Below are 18,409 nucleotides of genomic sequence, written 5' to 3'. Positions count from 1 at the left end.
AAATTCAACTCCAGGTTGTAGGCACACATTTCCCCAGCTCCTCCTAATTTCCTGATCCTCAACAGCCTCCACCACATCCTGACCCTTCATGTATCATGTATGTCTTTTCTGTTCCTCATACAGGGTTCAGATGATTGCAGGTCTGAGGCACGGGCTCCCTCCAATATGACGGTGGCTTGGCATTCGGGACACCAGCTTCAGATGGTGGCAGAGCTCTGGAGGCTGAGGAAAGGAGCCGAGGTCTGTTTAGCTCCATTCTCTTCTGCTGAGAGCTCCACTGCTCCCTCTCCACTGCTACCGTCTCCTTGCTCCAAATAGGATTCTCTCCTCTCCTGGCCCACTCTAGCAGAGTCTTACACACAGGCATTCTGAGAGTTTCCTCAAAGCTTTGGCTACTACTTTCTAAGGCTCACAAACAAACCGTGAGTAAGAAGTCTCCCTCTTATGACTCCTCCTTCCTTTTGCCACCTAGGCCCAACAGGAAAGAAAGTTACCTACAGAAGCTTATAGTCTCTTATGGAAACCCGTTGCTGCCATCGGTGCCCCCCGTACCTTTCACCACTCAGATCACTCATGTCAACTCACCCCGTCTTGTCACTGTTGCCAGACGACATTCGGGAAGAATCCATAACCCTGCCATAGAGTAAAAAACATGTACAAAAAATAGAGTCAGACATTTTGGAAGATAATCAGGTTCTTTTTCCCAACAGAATTGCAGCACACAAAAAGTAAAGTCACGAGGAAACACGACAGAAACAAAAGCATCCGTTTCAGGGTCCAGCACTGGAACCTCTGACACAGTTTCCGGGTTCTGTATGTGCGTGTGTGCGTGTCTGTGTGTCCCTGTGTGTATCCACTGGAAAGAGAATGAAGGGAACAAGGGAGACATAGCATTCATGATTAAACCTCCTTCCTTCTTCACCATTTTGTTTCTCCTTCATGCACTCTGGAATCAATTTGGGAAACGTGAGAGGGATCTGAGTGTGTCGGGATGGGGAGGCGCATCCAAGTAAGAGCTAACACAGAGATATAGATAGAAAGAGAATACACAAGAACAATGAACACACAGTGTCAGGGCCTAGTCCCTGGTTGTTATTTGGTAGGAAAGAAACAAGTAGGAAGGTCAAGGATGACCAAATGATGATTAAAAGATTTTCTGACCTGCGTGAAGACCATGCGTTTACAATGATTCTTTTTCTTTTTCTTTTTCTCTACAGTCCTCTCAGAAAACGTTATCTGGTTCTATTATCCAAAATCAAGACTTTTCACCTCAAAACTGGCTTGGGTAATCTTTTCTCTATTTATCTTTTTCTTCATCTACAAAATAAGACACTTGCAAAATGCACTTTGAGTCTGTCACCTTCACAGTATCATGCTAATATTCAGCATTGCACAAATATTATTGATTTTTGGACAGCCTGCACTCTTCACCAAATTCTTTCAAATTTCATTAATTCTGTATCTGGCAACAATATACATTAGTATATATATCTTAAAGTTCAAATACACTTAAAGGTTCTCATCAAAGTAACGCACCCTGATAATTTCCAGAGAAATCATGGGTTCCTATCAAGACGCCAAATGGTACGGCATGTTGCATCCTCCTCCCAAAACTTCAGAAGTCCTAAGGAACTATGCACCCCCAGAAATAACAAGAGTGACAACCCTGCGAAATGACAGAGGCCTGAAGGCTGTCTCTTAATTGGTGGGTAGCCTGGGATTAGGGGCAGTGGGTGGCAGCCTTGAGGGGCTCAGTGTGAGGGAAAATTTTAAGGACCGTTCTTGCCTCTCCCCTGAGTTGCTTGGAAGCGATCACTTTCCTTTCTCAGCAGAAACAAGTAGCAACCACCCAGATGTAGCTAGGATAAAATTAGAGTAGCATTAGGTTAGCTGATGAAAGCAGGGAAGGGCTGAACAATCCTTGATCCTTCACTCCTCCACCTCCTCCGTCTCCCAAGCCCCAGGTGACAACCTCAAATGCCTCCTCAAATGCCGCTTTCCCCAAGAGCTCAAAGGTGACAGATCCTGACCACAGGAGTTGAGTGGTCACAGTGTTTCACGGTTTCTGAGACTGTCTGCGCCTGGGGCCATCACCTCCCCTCATATTAAACTTACTTAGAAAAACACACCTTAGGTCCTAGGTCTCAACAAAGGTGACTATATAATACAGCACCCAAGAGAGGACACTTCCGAGAGTGAAAGGGACACACTATTAATAATTCTTCTGAGATAACAGCCACAGACTGAGATGGTCCCAAGCAAAACGTTAGCCCTTCTCTAATACAAGATGCCAGACAGAGTAGCCAACAGCCACAAGGAATGAAAGCTCACAAGTCAAAACAATTACATACCTGAGGAGTACAACGACTGAAAAAGAAATACAACAAAGTGAGCAACATAGACCATTTGAAGTAGAACTACTGGAACATACTGGAACATAAGCATGACAAATACACTTAAAGATACAAGGGAAGATGTTAGTAGCACGAAGTGACAATGAGAAACCATAAGGAAAACCTCATGAGGAAATAGGTGTAAAAGTACGATTGTTAAAGACTTAAGTCATGGGATAAACAGCAGTGTGGATACATGAGAACAGCAAATTATTTAGACATGGAAAATGACATTGAGAAACTCTCCCAGGAAACACAATAAAACAATAAAGTGAGAGAATATTTAAAAGAACAGCTGTGTGATATGATGGGTAAAAAAAGACATCTAACATCTGAAATAAATGAAATCCAAGACATCTAAGATGGAAAAAAAAGAAAACAGAGAAGAGGAAATATTCAAAAACTAATGAAGATAAATTTCACAAAGTTAAAGAAGGAAGTAAAAAATTATCTGTAAAGGATCCATGGAAATGAAGAGAAAATTCTAAAAGCTTCCAAAAAGAGCAAAGAAAATAAGAACAGACTGACACGATCTCTCTCTGGGGCAAACAGAACACATCTTGTTTGAGAGCACACAAGTGACATTTATGAAAACAGACAACATATTTGGACATAAACAAAGCATTAATAACGTGCGCGGGAGCAATATCATATAGATTTTCTCTGACCGTATCGCAACTGCAATAGCTTTTTAAAAGTCAACATAATATCAAAGAAGAAAAAAGTTGAAGGACTGACATGAGCCAATGTCAAAATTCACTATAAAGCTACAGCAATCAAGACAGTGTGGTACTGGCGAAAGAACAGACAAACGGACCAAAGGAGCAGAACAGAGAGCCTAGAAATAGATGCCCGTTAACATACTCCACCGTTCTTTGACAAAGGAGCACAGACCATACAATGGAGCAAAGACAGTCTTTTCAACGAATGGTGCTGGAAGAACTGGACATCCACGTGCGAGACAATGAACGTGCACATGGACCTTTACACCTTTACAAAACGGAAATCAAAATGCATTATAGACCCACATGTCAAAAGCAAAACTCTAGAATTCCTAGAAGACAATAACACGGAAGAAAACCGAGATGACCTCTTTAGAAACATGACTTTCTAGATGTGACAGCAAAATCAAGATCATGAAAGGAATAACTGATAAGCTGGACTTCATTAACATTTTAAACTGCTGCTCCACAAGACACAATGTCAAGAGGATAAAAACACAAGCCACAGACTGGGAGAAAACATTTGCAAAAGGCACAGTTGATAAAGGAATAACAAATAGACAAATACGCAAAGAAATCTTAAAACTAAACAACAAGAACACACACAACCAGATTAAAAAATGGGGCAAACAACTTAACAGACATCTGGCCAAAGAAGACATAAAAATGGCAACTAAGAGTACAAGACGATGCTCCACATCATATGGCTCCAGGGAAATGCAAATTGAACAATGAGATACCACTACACACCTGTTAGAATAGTCAAAATATGGAACACTAACAACAGCAATTGCTGACAAGCATGTGGAGCAATGGAGACACTCATTCAGTATTGGTGGCAAGGCAAAACGGAACAGCCACTCTGGAAGGCAGTTTAGGGGTTTCTTACAAAACTAAGCATAACCCTTAACGTACGATCCAGCTTAACATACGCTCCTTGGTATTTACCCCAAGGAGTTCAAAACTTACACGCAGATGAAAACCTGCACACAAATGCTGATAGCAGCTTTACTCGTAATCGCCAAAAAGCGGAAGCAACCAAGATGTCCTGCACCTGATGAACGGATGAACAAACCGTGGTACATCTAGTCAACGGCATATTATTCAGCGCTAAAAAGCAACGAGCTATCAAGCTGTGAAAAGAAACCTTACATGCATGTTACTTTGTGAAAGAAGCCAATCTGAAAAGGTTGCATACTGTACGAGGCCAACTATACGACATTCTGGAAGTGGCAAAATTGGGGCGACAGGAAGAGATCGGTGGCTGCCAGGAGTTGGCGGGGAGAAGGATGAATGGGCGGAGCACAAAGGATTTTTAGGGCAGTGAAAATACTCCATCGTTATGAAACTCTAATGACAGATTCATGTCATTCTACTTTTATCCAAACCCATAGAATGTATGACACCAAGAGTGAGTCGCAATGTAAACCATAAATCAGATAATATTCTATTATGGCTTTCATTTTCCAATTCTGGTAATCGTATTATGGTTACGGAAGTGAAAATTTCCTGATTTTGATCACTGTGCTGTGGTTAGGTGTCCCTGAAGGTAGAAAAATAAAACTGAAATATTCAGGAGTAAAGGGTATGTGGTCTGCATTTTCTCTCTAATGATTCAGGAATAGAGCCTAAGTGTGTAGGAAGGTGTGTGTCACGTGTGTGTCTATCAAACATCTTCTGCCTCAACTCACATAAAAATCAGATCTAGATACAGATATATTGAGAGAGAGAGCTCTTTCTATGTGTATATCTATATCTAAACGTATTTTCTTTCTCTCTCTCTCTTTCTATATATATCTATAGATAGATAGATAGATAGATTTATGTCTATCTACCTACATATCCATATGACGGGAATAACAAAGGAAATGTGACAAAATGTTAACAATTGGAAAAGTAAGTAAAGGGTATACTGGAGCTTTTGCAACCCCTTGCGAGAACTTTCTGTATGTGTTGGAATATTGTTCAGTCTTAAAAAGAAATGAAATTCTGACACATGCTGCAACATGGATTGACTTTGAGGGCATTGTGCTAAATGAAATAACTAGGCACAAGAAGACAAATTTTGCATGATTCCACTGACATGACATACCTAGAGTAGTCAAACTCACAGAGACAGAAGGTAGAATGGTGGTTGCCAAGAGCTTGGGAAAGGGGCAACGGGGAGAGTAGTTTAATGTGTACAGAGTTTCAGTTTTGCAAGACGAGAAGAGTTCTGCAGGTTGGCTGCACAACAATAGGAAGGTACCTAACGCTACAGAATGGCACACTTAAAAATGCTGAAGATGATCAATTTTAGGTTACATGCATTTACCACAATTTAGAAATCTGCATAAGTTTCGAATTCTTACAATGGAAAAAGTGTTTCAAAAATAGCTCTCCTGGTGCTTGTTCTGGTGAAAATGAGATTGGGGAAAAAAGGAGATAGTACAAAAAAGCTGACGTTGAAAAACCAAAAATTGTCTGTCTCAACTCATCCTACATCCAACCTATTCTACCAAGGAAACTTGAAAGTGCATTTAGAACAATGCCCCTTATTGAGTCTATGTCTTGATTTGCTCTGTCAACCTCCTGACTAAAGACTCAAAGGGCTATCTCCACTGGGTCTCTCCACACTCTGTCTGGAGTCGGCTCCCTGTTTTGTGGTCAGCTCTCACTCTTCTCAGCATTCACGTGGGAGAGGGAATATCGAGCTGCACAGACTCTCCAGCCCTTAAAAGCCCATATAGCGGCAGAGACAACATACCCTCTCCACATCCCAGACATCACCCCAAAAGATGTCCACATACCTGGGAATGCACAGTCTAGGAGTGCATCTCTAGAAAAGCCTACCTCTCTAGAAAGCTACAGTTGGTACGTCTACGGTTCACGATTGGAGTTTGTATTGTTTGCAGAGCCTCAAGCACGACCCCTCATTGCCTTGCCAGTGCTACTAGGATTGAGCCAAAACCATTCAGCAGAGCCTACAATGCCCTTCAAAACCTGGCCCTGCCAGCCCTCATCCTTGTGGCGCACCTCTCTCTCCCTCAATCCTGTTCTCCAGTCCTGACCTCCTTTTATTTCCTCCCAAGAGCCATATGCCTTCCAACACTGCTCAATGACGTCAGAAAAAGAAGTGAGAGGTATAAGGACTGTACAGGAAATGTGAAAATTATCGCTGTTTTCAGATGACATGACTAAGTACACGGAAAACTTTTGTTCCATCTAATAAGCACTTAAATGGTATTTATTACGTGCCAGACATCATCCTAAGTGTTTAACACTTATTTGGTCCTCATAACAAATCATCACGGAGGCTGGAGAGTTGTTCCATGTTAACGTAAACACCAAGAAATGCAACAACATGTCATTTGAGATTTCCTACATGGGACAGTGATGTGACCAACTTATTTGAACAAGCATTCTGTGAATCTAAGAATATGATAAACATGACTTAGCTCAGTGGATCCGAAATTTTAGAAAAGATCTTAGAATCATTGTCCAGAATATTCCGCATTCCCATGGATAATGCCGCGTCTGCATTTCACTCACTCTCTCTCTCTCTCTCTCTCTCTCTCTCTCTCTCTGAGTATATACGTCACCTTTTGTTGGTGGTTCCATCACAGATTATTTCTGTCAGTTCATCGGGGTCATTTCTAAAGAATTAAAAGCATATATGATCAGACTCCAAGTGACTTCATAGAGTTACACTCTTGTTTGCAATTAGTTACAAGTAGTCTTCAAGTGGTAAACTGGTTGAACCCTAAAAAATTATGTGGATGTTAGTTATTTGGAAACTAGTATTTTAATCTTCCCTAGAAATAGGGCTTTCTATAGTTGTAACGAAGATCTTCGGCCGGTCTAAAAGCCTAATGAATGAAGATATTGAAATACAATTCTTCACTACTGAACCTTACTCTCACGTGTAATTGCATCGAGGTTGAATTTAGCTCAAAATTCAACTCCAGGTTGTAGGCACACATTTCCCCAGCTCCTCCTAATTTCCTGATCCTCAACAGCCTCCACCACATCCTGACCCTTCATGTATCATGTATGTCTTTTCTGTTCCTCATACAGGGTTCAGATGATTGCAGGTCTGAGGCACGGGCTCCCTCCAATATGACGGTGGCTTGGCATTCGGGACACCAGCTTCAGATGGTGGCAGAGCTCTGGAGGCTGAGGAAAGGAGCCGAGGTCTGTTTAGCTCCATTCTCTTCTGCTGAGAGCTCCACTGCTCCCTCTCCACTGCTACCGTCTCCTTGCTCCAAATAGGATTCTCTCCTCTCCTGGCCCACTCTAGCAGAGTCTTACACACAGGCATTCTGAGAGTTTCCTCAAAGCTTTGGCTACTACTTTCTAAGGCTCACAAACAAACCGTGAGTAAGAAGTCTCCCTCTTATGACTCCTCCTTCCTTTTGCCACCTAGGCCCAACAGGAAAGAAAGTTACCTACAGAAGCTTATAGTCTCTTATGGAAACCCGTTGTTGCCATCGGTGCCCCCCGTACCTTTCACCACTCAGATCACTCATGTCAACTCACCCCGTCTTGTCAGTGTTGCCAGATGACATTCGGGAAGAATCCATAACCCTGCCATAGAGTAAAAAACATGTACAAAAAATAGAGTCAGACATTTTGGAAGATAATCAGGTTCTTTTTCCCAACAGAATTGCAGCACACAAAAAGTAAAGTCACGAGGAAACACGACAGAAACAAAAGCATCCGTTTCAGGGTCCAGCACTGGAACCTCTGACACAGTTTCCGGGTTCTGTATGTGCGTGTGTGCGTGTCTGTGTGTCCCTGTGTGTATCCACTGGAAAGAGAATGAAGGGAACAAGGGAGACATAGCATTCATGATTAAACCTCCTTCCTTCTTCACCATTTTGTTTCTCCTTCATGCACTCTGGAATCAATTTGGGAAACGTGAGAGGGATCTGAGTGTGTCGGGATGGGGAGGCGCATCCAAGTAAGAGCTAACACAGAGATATAGATAGAAAGAGAATACACAAGAACAATGAACACACAGTGTCAGGGCCTAGTCCCTGGTTGTTATTTGGTAGGAAAGAAACAAGTAGGAAGGTCAAGGATGACCAAATGATGATTAAAAGATTTTCTGACCTGCGTGAAGACCATGCGTTTACAATGATTCTTTTTCTTTTTCTTTTTCTCTACAGTCCTCTCAGAAAACGTTATCTGGTTCTATTATCCAAAATCAAGACTTTTCACCTCAAAACTGGCTTGGGTAATCTTTTCTCTATTTATCTTTTTCTTCATCTACAAAATAAGACACTTGCAAAATGCACTTTGAGTCTGTCACCTTCACAGTATCATGCTAATATTCAGCATTGCACAAATATTATTGATTTTTGGACAGCCTGCACTCTTCACCAAATTCTTTCAAATTTCATTAATTCTGTATCTGGCAACAATATACATTAGTATATATATCTTAAAGTTCAAATACACTTAAAGGTTCTCATCAAAGTAACGCACCCTGATAATTTCCAGAGAAATCATGGGTTCCTATCAAGACGCCAAATGGTACGGCATGTTGCATCCTCCTCCCAAAACTTCAGAAGTCCTAAGGAACTATGCACCCCCAGAAATAACAAGAGTGACAACCCTGGGAAATGACAGAGGCCTGAAGGCTGTCTCTTAATTGGTGGGTAGCCTGGGATTAGGGGCAGTGGGTGGCAGCCTTGAGGGGCTCAGTGTGAGGGAAAATTTTAAGGACCGTTCTTGCCTCTCCCCTGAGTTGCTTGGAAGCGATCACTTTCCTTTCTCAGCAGAAACAAGTAGCAACCACCCAGATGTAGCTAGGATAAAATTAGAGTAGCATTAGGTTAGCTGATGAAAGCAGGGAAGGGCTGAACAATCCTTGATCCTTCACTCCTCCACCTCCTCCGTCTCCCAAGCCCCAGGTGACAACCTCAAATGCCTCCTCAAATGCCGCTTTCCCCAAGAGCTCAAAGGTGACAGATCCTGACCACAGGAGTTGAGTGGTCACAGTGTTTCACGGTTTCTGAGACTGTCTGCGCCTGGGGCCATCACCTCCCCTCATATTAAACTTACTTAGAAAAACACACCTTAGGTCCTAGGTCTCAACAAAGGTGACTATATAATACAGCACCCAAGAGAGGACACTTCTGAGAGTGAAAGGGACACACTATTAATAATTCTTCTGAGATAACAGCCACAGACTGAGATGGTCCCAAGCAAAACGTTAGCCCTTCTCTAATACAAGATGCCAGACAGAGTAGCCAACAGCCACAAGGAATGAAAGCTCACAAGTCAAAACAATTACATACCTGAGGAGTACAACGACTGAAAAAGAAATACAACAAAGTGAGCAACATAGACCATTTGAAGTAGAACTACTGGAACATACTGGAACATAAGCATGACAAATACACTTAAAGATACAAGGGAAGATGTTAGTAGCACGAAGTGACAATGAGAAACCATAAGGAAAACCTCATGAGGAAATAGGTGTAAAAGTACGATTGTTAAAGACTTAAGTCATGGGATAAATAGCAGTGTGGATACATGAGAACAGCAAATTATTTAGACATGGAAAATGACATTGAGAAACTCTCCCAGAAAACACAATAAAACAATAAAGTGAGAGAATATTTAAAAGAACAGCTGTGTGATATGGTGGGTAAAAAAAGACATCTAACATCTGAAATAAATGAAATCCAAGACATCTAAGATGGAAAAAAAAGAAAACAGAGAAGAGGAAATATTCAAAAACTAATGAAGATAAATTTCACAAAGTTAAAGAAGGAAGTAAAAAATTATCTGTAAAGGATCCATGGAAATGAAGAGAAAATTCTAAAAGCTTCCAAAAAGAGCAAAGAAAATAAGAACAGACTGACACGATCTCTCTCTGGGGCAAACAGAACACATCTTGTTTGAGAGCACACAAGTGACATTTATGAAAACAGACAACATATTTGGACATAAACAAAGCATTAATAACGTGCGCGGGAGCAATATCATATAGATTTTCTCTGACCGTATCGCAACTGCAATAGCTTTTTAAAAGTCAACATAATATCAAAGAAGAAAAAAGTTGAAGGACTGACATGAGCCAATGTCAAAATTCACTATAAAGCTACAGCAATCAAGACAGTGTGGTACTGGCGAAAGAACAGACAAACGGACCAAAGGAGCAGAACAGAGAGCCTAGAAATAGATGCCCGTTAACATACTCCACCGTTCTTTGACAAAGGAGCACAGACCATACAATGGAGCAAAGACAGTCTTTTCAACGAATGGTGCTGGAAGAACTGGACATCCACGTGCGAGACAATGAACGTGCACATGGACCTTTACACCTTTACAAAACGGAAATCAAAATGCATTATAGACCCACATGTCAAAAGCAAAACTCTAGAATTCCTAGAAGACAATAACACGGAAGAAAACCGAGATGACCTCTTTAGAAACATGACTTTCTAGATGTGACAGCAAAATCAAGATCATGAAAGGAATAACTGATAAGCTGGACTTCATTAACATTTTAAACTGCTGCTCCACAAGACACAATGTCAAGAGGATAAAAACACAAGCCACAGACTGGGAGAAAACATTTGCAAAAGGCACAGTTGATAAAGGAATAACAAATAGACAAATACGCAAAGAAATCTTAAAACTAAACAACAAGAACACACACAACCAGATTAAAAAATGGGGCAAACAACTTAACAGACATCTGGCCAAAGAAGACATAAAAATGGCAACTAAGAGTACAAGACGATGCTCCACATCATATGGCTCCAGGGAAATGCAAATTGAACAATGAGATACCACTACACACCTGTTAGAATAGTCAAAATATGGAACACTAACAACAGCAATTGCTGACAAGCATGTGGAGCAATGGAGACACTCATTCAGTATTGGTGGCAAGGCAAAACGGAACAGCCACTCTGGAAGGCAGTTTAGGGGTTTCTTACAAAACTAAGCATAACCCTTAACGTACGATCCAGCTTAACATACGCTCCTTGGTATTTACCCCAAGGAGTTCAAAACTTACACGCAGATGAAAACCTGCACACAAATGCTGATAGCAGCTTTACTCGTAATCGCCAAAAAGCGGAAGCAACCAAGATGTCCTGCACCTGATGAACGGATGAACAAACCGTGGTACATCTAGTCAACGGCATATTATTCAGCGCTAAAAAGCAACGAGCTATCAAGCTGTGAAAAGAAACCTTACATGCATGTTACTTTGTGAAAGAAGCCAATCTGAAAAGGTTGCATACTGTACGAGGCCAACTATACGACATTCTGGAAGTGGCAAAATTGGGGCGACAGGAAGAGATCGGTGGCTGCCAGGAGTTGGCGGGGAGAAGGATGAATGGGCGGAGCACAAAGGATTTTTAGGGCAGTGAAAATACTCCATCGTTATGAAACTCTAATGACAGATTCATGTCATTCTACTTTTATCCAAACCCATAGAATGTATGACACCAAGAGTGAGTCGCAATGTAAACCATAAATCAGATAATATTCTATTATGGCTTTCATTTTCCAATTCTGGTAATCGTATTATGGTTACGGAAGTGAAAATTTCCTGATTTTGATCACTGTGCTGTGGTTAGGTGTCCCTGAAGGTAGAAAAATAAAACTGAAATATTCAGGAGTAAAGGGTATGTGGTCTGCATTTTCTCTCTAATGATTCAGGAATAGAGCCTAAGTGTGTAGGAAGGTGTGTGTCACGTGTGTGTCTATCAAACATCTTCTGCCTCAACTCACATAAAAATCAGATCTAGATACAGATATATTGAGAGAGAGAGCTCTTTCTATGTGTATATCTATATCTAAACGTATTTTCTTTCTCTCTCTCTCTTTCTATATATATCTATAGATAGATAGATAGATAGATTTATGTCTATCTACCTACATATCCATATGACGGGAATAACAAAGGAAATGTGACAAAATGTTAACAATTGGAAAAGTAAGTAAAGGGTATACTGGAGCTTTTGCAACCCCTTGCGAGAACTTTCTGTATGTGTTGGAATATTGTTCAGTCTTAAAAAGAAATGAAATTCTGACACATGCTGCAACATGGATTGACTTTGAGGGCATTGTGCTAAATGAAATAACTAGGCACAAGAAGACAAATTTTGCATGATTCCACTGACATGACATACCTAGAGTAGTCAAACTCACAGAGACAGAAGGTAGAATGGTGGTTGCCAAGAGCTTGGGAAAGGGGCAACGGGGAGAGTAGTTTAATGTGTACAGAGTTTCAGTTTTGCAAGACGAGAAGAGTTCTGCAGGTTGGCTGCACAACAATAGGAAGGTACCTAACGCTACAGAATGGCACACTTAAAAATGCTGAAGATGATCAATTTTAGGTTACATGCATTTACCACAATTTAGAAATCTGCATAAGTTTTGAATTCTTACAATGGAAAAAGTGTTTCAAAAATAGCTCTCCTGGTGCTTGTTCTGGTGAAAATGAGATTGGGGAAAAAAGGAGATAGTACAAAAAAGCTGACGTTGAAAAACCAAAAATTGTCTGTCTCAACTCATCCTACATCCAACCTATTCTACCAAGGAAACTTGAAAGTGCATTTAGAACAATGCCCCTTATTGAGTCTATGTCTTGATTTGCTCTGTCAACCTCCTGACTAAAGACTCAAAGGGCTATCTCCACTGGGTCTCTCCACACTCTGTCTGGAGTCGGCTCCCTGTTTTGTGGTCAGCTCTCACTCTTCTCAGCATTCACGTGGGAGAGGGAATATCGAGCTGCACAGACTCTCCAGCCCTTAAAAGCCCATATAGCGGCAGAGACAACATACCCTCTCCACATCCCAGACATCACCCCAAAAGATGTCCACATACCTGGGAATGCACAGTCTAGGAGTGCATCTCTAGAAAAGCCTACCTCTCTAGAAAGCTACAGTTGGTACGTCTACGGTTCACGATTGGAGTTTGTATTGTTTGCAGAGCCTCAAGCACGACCCCTCATTGCCTTGCCAGTGCTACTAGGATTGAGCCAAAACCATTCAGCAGAGCCTACAATGCCCTTCAAAACCTGGCCCTGCCAGCCCTCATCCTTGTGGCGCACCTCTCTCTCCCTCAATCCTGTTCTCCAGTCCTGACCTCCTTTTATTTCCTCCCAAGAGCCATATGCCTTCCAACACTGCTCAATGACGTCAGAAAAAGAAGTGAGAGGTATAAGGACTGTACAGGAAATGTGAAAATTATCGCTGTTTTCAGATGACATGACTAAGTACACGGAAAACTTTTGTTCCATCTAATAAGCACTTAAATGGTATTTATTACGTGCCAGACATCATCCTAAGTGTTTAACACTTATTTGGTCCTCATAACAAATCATCACGGAGGCTGGAGAGTTGTTCCATGTTAACGTAAACACCAAGAAATGCAACAACATGTCATTTGAGATTTCCTACATGGGACAGTGATGTGACCAACTTATTTGAACAAGCATTCTGTGAATCTAAGAATATGATAAACATGACTTAGCTCAGTGGATCCGAAATTTTAGAAAAGATCTTAGAATCATTGTCCAGAATATTCCGCATTCCCATGGATAATGCCGCGTCTGCATTTCACTCACTCTCTCTCTCTCTCTCTCTCTCTCTCTCTCTCTGAGTATATACGTCACCTTTTGTTGGTGGTTCCATCACAGATTATTTCTGTCAGTTCATCGGGGTCATTTCTAAAGAATTAAAAGCATATATGATCAGACTCCAAGTGACTTCATAGAGTTACACTCTTGTTTGCAATTAGTTACAAGTAGTCTTCAAGTGGTAAACTGGTTGAACCCTAAAAAATTATGTGGATGTTAGTTATTTGGAAACTAGTATTTTAATCTTCCCTAGAAATAGGGCTTTCTATAGTTGTAACGAAGATCTTCGGCCGGTCTAAAAGCCTAATGAATGAAGATATTGAAATACAATTCTTCACTACTGAACCTTACTCTCACGTGTAATTGCATCGAGGTTGAATTTAGCTCAAAATTCAACTCCAGGTTGTAGGCACACATTTCCCCAGCTCCTCCTAATTTCCTGATCCTCAACAGCCTCCACCACATCCTGACCCTTCATGTATCATGTATGTCTTTTCTGTTCCTCATACAGGGTTCAGATGATTGCAGGTCTGAGGCACGGGCTCCCTCCAATATGACGGTGGCTTGGCATTCGGGACACCAGCTTCAGATGGTGGCAGAGCTCTGGAGGCTGAGGAAAGGAGCCGAGGTCTGTTTAGCTCCATTCTCTTCTGCTGAGAGCTCCACTGCTCCCTCTCCACTGCTACCGTCTCCTTGCTCCAAATAGGATTCTCTCCTCTCCTGGCCCACTCTAGCAGAGTCTTACACACAGGCATTCTGAGAGTTTCCTCAAAGCTTTGGCTACTACTTTCTAAGGCTCACAAACAAACCGTGAGTAAGAAGTCTCCCTCTTATGACTCCTCCTTCCTTTTGCCACCTAGGCCCAACAGGAAAGAAAGTTACCTACAGAAGCTTATAGTCTCTTATGGAAACCCGTTGTTGCCATCGGTGCCCCCCGTACCTTTCACCACTCAGATCACTCATGTCAACTCACCCCGTCTTGTCAGTGTTGCCAGATGACATTCGGGAAGAATCCATAACCCTGCCATAGAGTAAAAAACATGTACAAAAAATAGAGTCAGACATTTTGGAAGATAATCAGGTTCTTTTTCCCAACAGAATTGCAGCACACAAAAAGTAAAGTCACGAGGAAACACGACAGAAACAAAAGCATCCGTTTCAGGGTCCAGCACTGGAACCTCTGACACAGTTTCCGGGTTCTGTATGTGCGTGTGTGCGTGTCTGTGTGTCCCTGTGTGTATCCACTGGAAAGAGAATGAAGGGAACAAGGGAGACATAGCATTCATGATTAAACCTCCTTCCTTCTTCACCATTTTGTTTCTCCTTCATGCACTCTGGAATCAATTTGGGAAACGTGAGAGGGATCTGAGTGTGTCGGGATGGGGAGGCGCATCCAAGTAAGAGCTAACACAGAGATATAGATAGAAAGAGAATACACAAGAACAATGAACACACAGTGTCAGGGCCTAGTCCCTGGTTGTTATTTGGTAGGAAAGAAACAAGTAGGAAGGTCAAGGATGACCAAATGATGATTAAAAGATTTTCTGACCTGCGTGAAGACCATGCGTTTACAATGATTCTTTTTCTTTTTCTTTTTCTCTACAGTCCTCTCAGAAAACGTTATCTGGTTCTATTATCCAAAATCAAGACTTTTCACCTCAAAACTGGCTTGGGTAATCTTTTCTCTATTTATCTTTTTCTTCATCTACAAAATAAGACACTTGCAAAATGCACTTTGAGTCTGTCACCTTCACAGTATCATGCTAATATTCAGCATTGCACAAATATTATTGATTTTTGGACAGCCTGCACTCTTCACCAAATTCTTTCAAATTTCATTAATTCTGTATCTGGCAACAATATACATTAGTATATATATCTTAAAGTTCAAATACACTTAAAGGTTCTCATCAAAGTAACGTACCCTGATAATTTCCAGAGAAATCATGGGTTCCTATCAAGACGCCAAATGGTACGGCATGTTGCATCCTCCTCCCAAAACTTCAGAAGTCCTAAGGAACTATGCACCCCCAGAAATAACAAGAGTGACAACCCTGGGAAATGACAGAGGCCTGAAGGCTGTCTCTTAATTGGTGGGTAGCCTGGGATTAGGGGCAGTGGGTGGCAGCCTTGAGGGGCTCAGTGTGAGGGAAAATTTTAAGGACCGTTCTTGCCTCTCCCCTGAGTTGCTTGGAAGCGATCACTTTCCTTTCTCAGCAGAAACAAGTAGCAACCACCCAGATGTAGCTAGGATAAAATTAGAGTAGCATTAGGTTAGCTGATGAAAGCAGGGAAGGGCTGAACAATCCTTGATCCTTCACTCCTCCACCTCCTCCGTCTCCCAAGCCCCAGGTGACAACCTCAAATGCCTCCTCAAATGCCGCTTTCCCCAAGAGCTCAAAGGTGACAGATCCTGACCACAGGAGTTGAGTGGTCACAGTGTTTCACGGTTTCTGAGACTGTCTGCGCCTGGGGCCATCACCTCCCCTCATATTAAACTTACTTAGAAAAACACACCTTAGGTCCTAGGTCTCAACAAAGGTGACTATATAATACAGCACCCAAGAGAGGACACTTCTGAGAGTGAAAGGGACACACTATTAATAATTCTTCTGAGATAACAGCCACAGACTGAGATGGTCCCAAGCAAAACGTTAGCCCTTCTCTAATACAAGATGCCAGACAGAGTAGCCAACAGCCACAAGGAATGAAAGCTCACAAGTCAAAACAATTACATACCTGAGGAGTACAACGACTGAAAAAGAAATACAACAAAGTGAGCAACATAGACCATTTGAAGTAGAACTACTGGAACATACTGGAACATAAGCATGACAAATACACTTAAAGATACAAGGGAAGATGTTAGTAGCACGAAGTGACAATGAGAAACCATAAGGAAAACCTCATGAGGAAATAGGTGTAAAAGTACGATTGTTAAAGACTTAAGTCATGGGATAAATAGCAGTGTGGATACATGAGAACAGCAAATTATTTAGACATGGAAAATGACATTGAGAAACTCTCCCAGAAAACACAATAAAACAATAAAGTGAGAGAATATTTAAAAGAACAGCTGTGTGATATGGTGGGTAAAAAAAGACATCTAACATCTGAAATAAATGAAATCCAAGACATCTAAGATGGAAAAAAAAGAAAACAGAGAAGAGGAAATATTCAAAAACTAATGAAGATAAATTTCACAAAGTTAAAGAAGGAAGTAAAAAATTATCTGTAAAGGATCCATGGAAATGAAGAGAAAATTCTAAAAGCTTCCAAAAAGAGCAAAGAAAATAAGAACAGACTGACACGATCTCTCTCTGGGGCAAACAGAACACATCTTGTTTGAGAGCACACAAGTGACATTTATGAAAACAGACAACATATTTGGACATAAACAAAGCATTAATAACGTGCGCGGGAGCAATATCATATAGATTTTCTCTGACCGTATCGCAACTGCAATAGCTTTTTAAAAGTCAACATAATATCAAAGAAGAAAAAAGTTGAAGGACTGACATGAGCCAATGTCAAAATTCACTATAAAGCTACAGCAATCAAGACAGTGTGGTACTGGCGAAAGAACAGACAAACGGACCAAAGGAGCAGAACAGAGAGCCTAGAAATAGATGCCCGTTAACATACTCCACCGTTCTTTGACAAAGGAGCACAGACCATACAATGGAGCAAAGACAGTCTTTTCAACGAATGGTGCTGGAAGAACTGGACATCCACGTGCGAGACAATGAACGTGCACATGGACCTTTACACCTTTACAAAACGGAAATCAAAATGCATTATAGACCCACATGTCAAAAGCAAAACTCTAGAATTCCTAGAAGACAATAACACGGAAGAAAACCGAGATGACCTCTTTAGAAACATGACTTTCTAGATGTGACAGCAAAATCAAGATCATGAAAGGAATAACTGATAAGCTGGACTTCATTAACATTTTAAACTGCTGCTCCACAAGACACAATGTCAAGAGGATAAAAACACAAGCCACAGACTGGGAGAAAACATTTGCAAAAGGCACAGTTGATAAAGGAATAACAAATAGACAAATACGCAAAGAAATCTTAAAACTAAACAACAAGAACACACACAACCAGATTAAAAAATGGGGCAAACAACTTAACAGACATCTGGCCAAAGAAGACATAAAAATGGCAACTAAGAGTACAAGACGATGCTCCACATCATATGGCTCCAGGGAAATGCAAATTGAACAATGAGATACCACTACACACCTGTTAGAATAGTCAAAATATGGAACACTAACAACAGCAATTGCTGACAAGCATGTGGAGCAATGGAGACACTCATTCAGTATTGGTGGCAAGGCAAAACGGAACAGCCACTCTGGAAGGCAGTTTAGGGGTTTCTTACAAAACTAAGCATAACCCTTAACGTACGATCCAGCTTAACATACGCTCCTTGGTATTTACCCCAAGGAGTTCAAAACTTACACGCAGATGAAAACCTGCACACAAATGCTGATAGCAGCTTTACTCGTAATCGCCAAAAAGCGGAAGCAACCAAGATGTCCTGCACCTGATGAACGGATGAACAAACCGTGGTACATCTAGTCAACGGCATATTATTCAGCGCTAAAAAGCAACGAGCTATCAAGCTGTGAAAAGAAACCTTACATGCATGTTACTTTGTGAAAGAAGCCAATCTGAAAAGGTTGCATACTG

General features: G+C 41.3%; 1 protein-coding gene across 2 annotated transcripts in view; it reads right to left on the bottom strand.

The window, feature by feature from the left end:
- The window catches only part of LOC138918351 (phosphatidylinositol 3,4,5-trisphosphate 3-phosphatase TPTE2-like), a 390,322-nt gene that overhangs the window by 330,875 nt on the left and 41,038 nt on the right, over positions 1 to 18,409 (bottom strand). For both annotated transcript variants that reach the window (XM_070239583.1, XM_070239584.1), the window contains 5 exons: positions 14,680 to 14,727; positions 13,743 to 13,796; positions 7,634 to 7,681; positions 6,697 to 6,750; positions 586 to 633 (listed from right to left, as the gene is read on the bottom strand). In XM_070239583.1, the coding sequence (XP_070095684.1) occupies positions 586 to 633; positions 6,697 to 6,750; positions 7,634 to 7,681; positions 13,743 to 13,796; positions 14,680 to 14,727 (252 nt within the window). The remainder of the gene's footprint in view (positions 1 to 585; positions 634 to 6,696; positions 6,751 to 7,633; positions 7,682 to 13,742; positions 13,797 to 14,679; positions 14,728 to 18,409) is intronic.

This window comes from Equus caballus, chromosome 17 (genome assembly GCF_041296265.1).
Source record: "Equus caballus isolate H_3958 breed thoroughbred chromosome 17, TB-T2T, whole genome shotgun sequence".
In the NCBI taxonomy this organism is placed as follows: Eukaryota; Metazoa; Chordata; class Mammalia; order Perissodactyla; family Equidae; genus Equus; species Equus caballus.
This window is presented reverse-complemented; position numbering and strand designations above follow the sequence as displayed.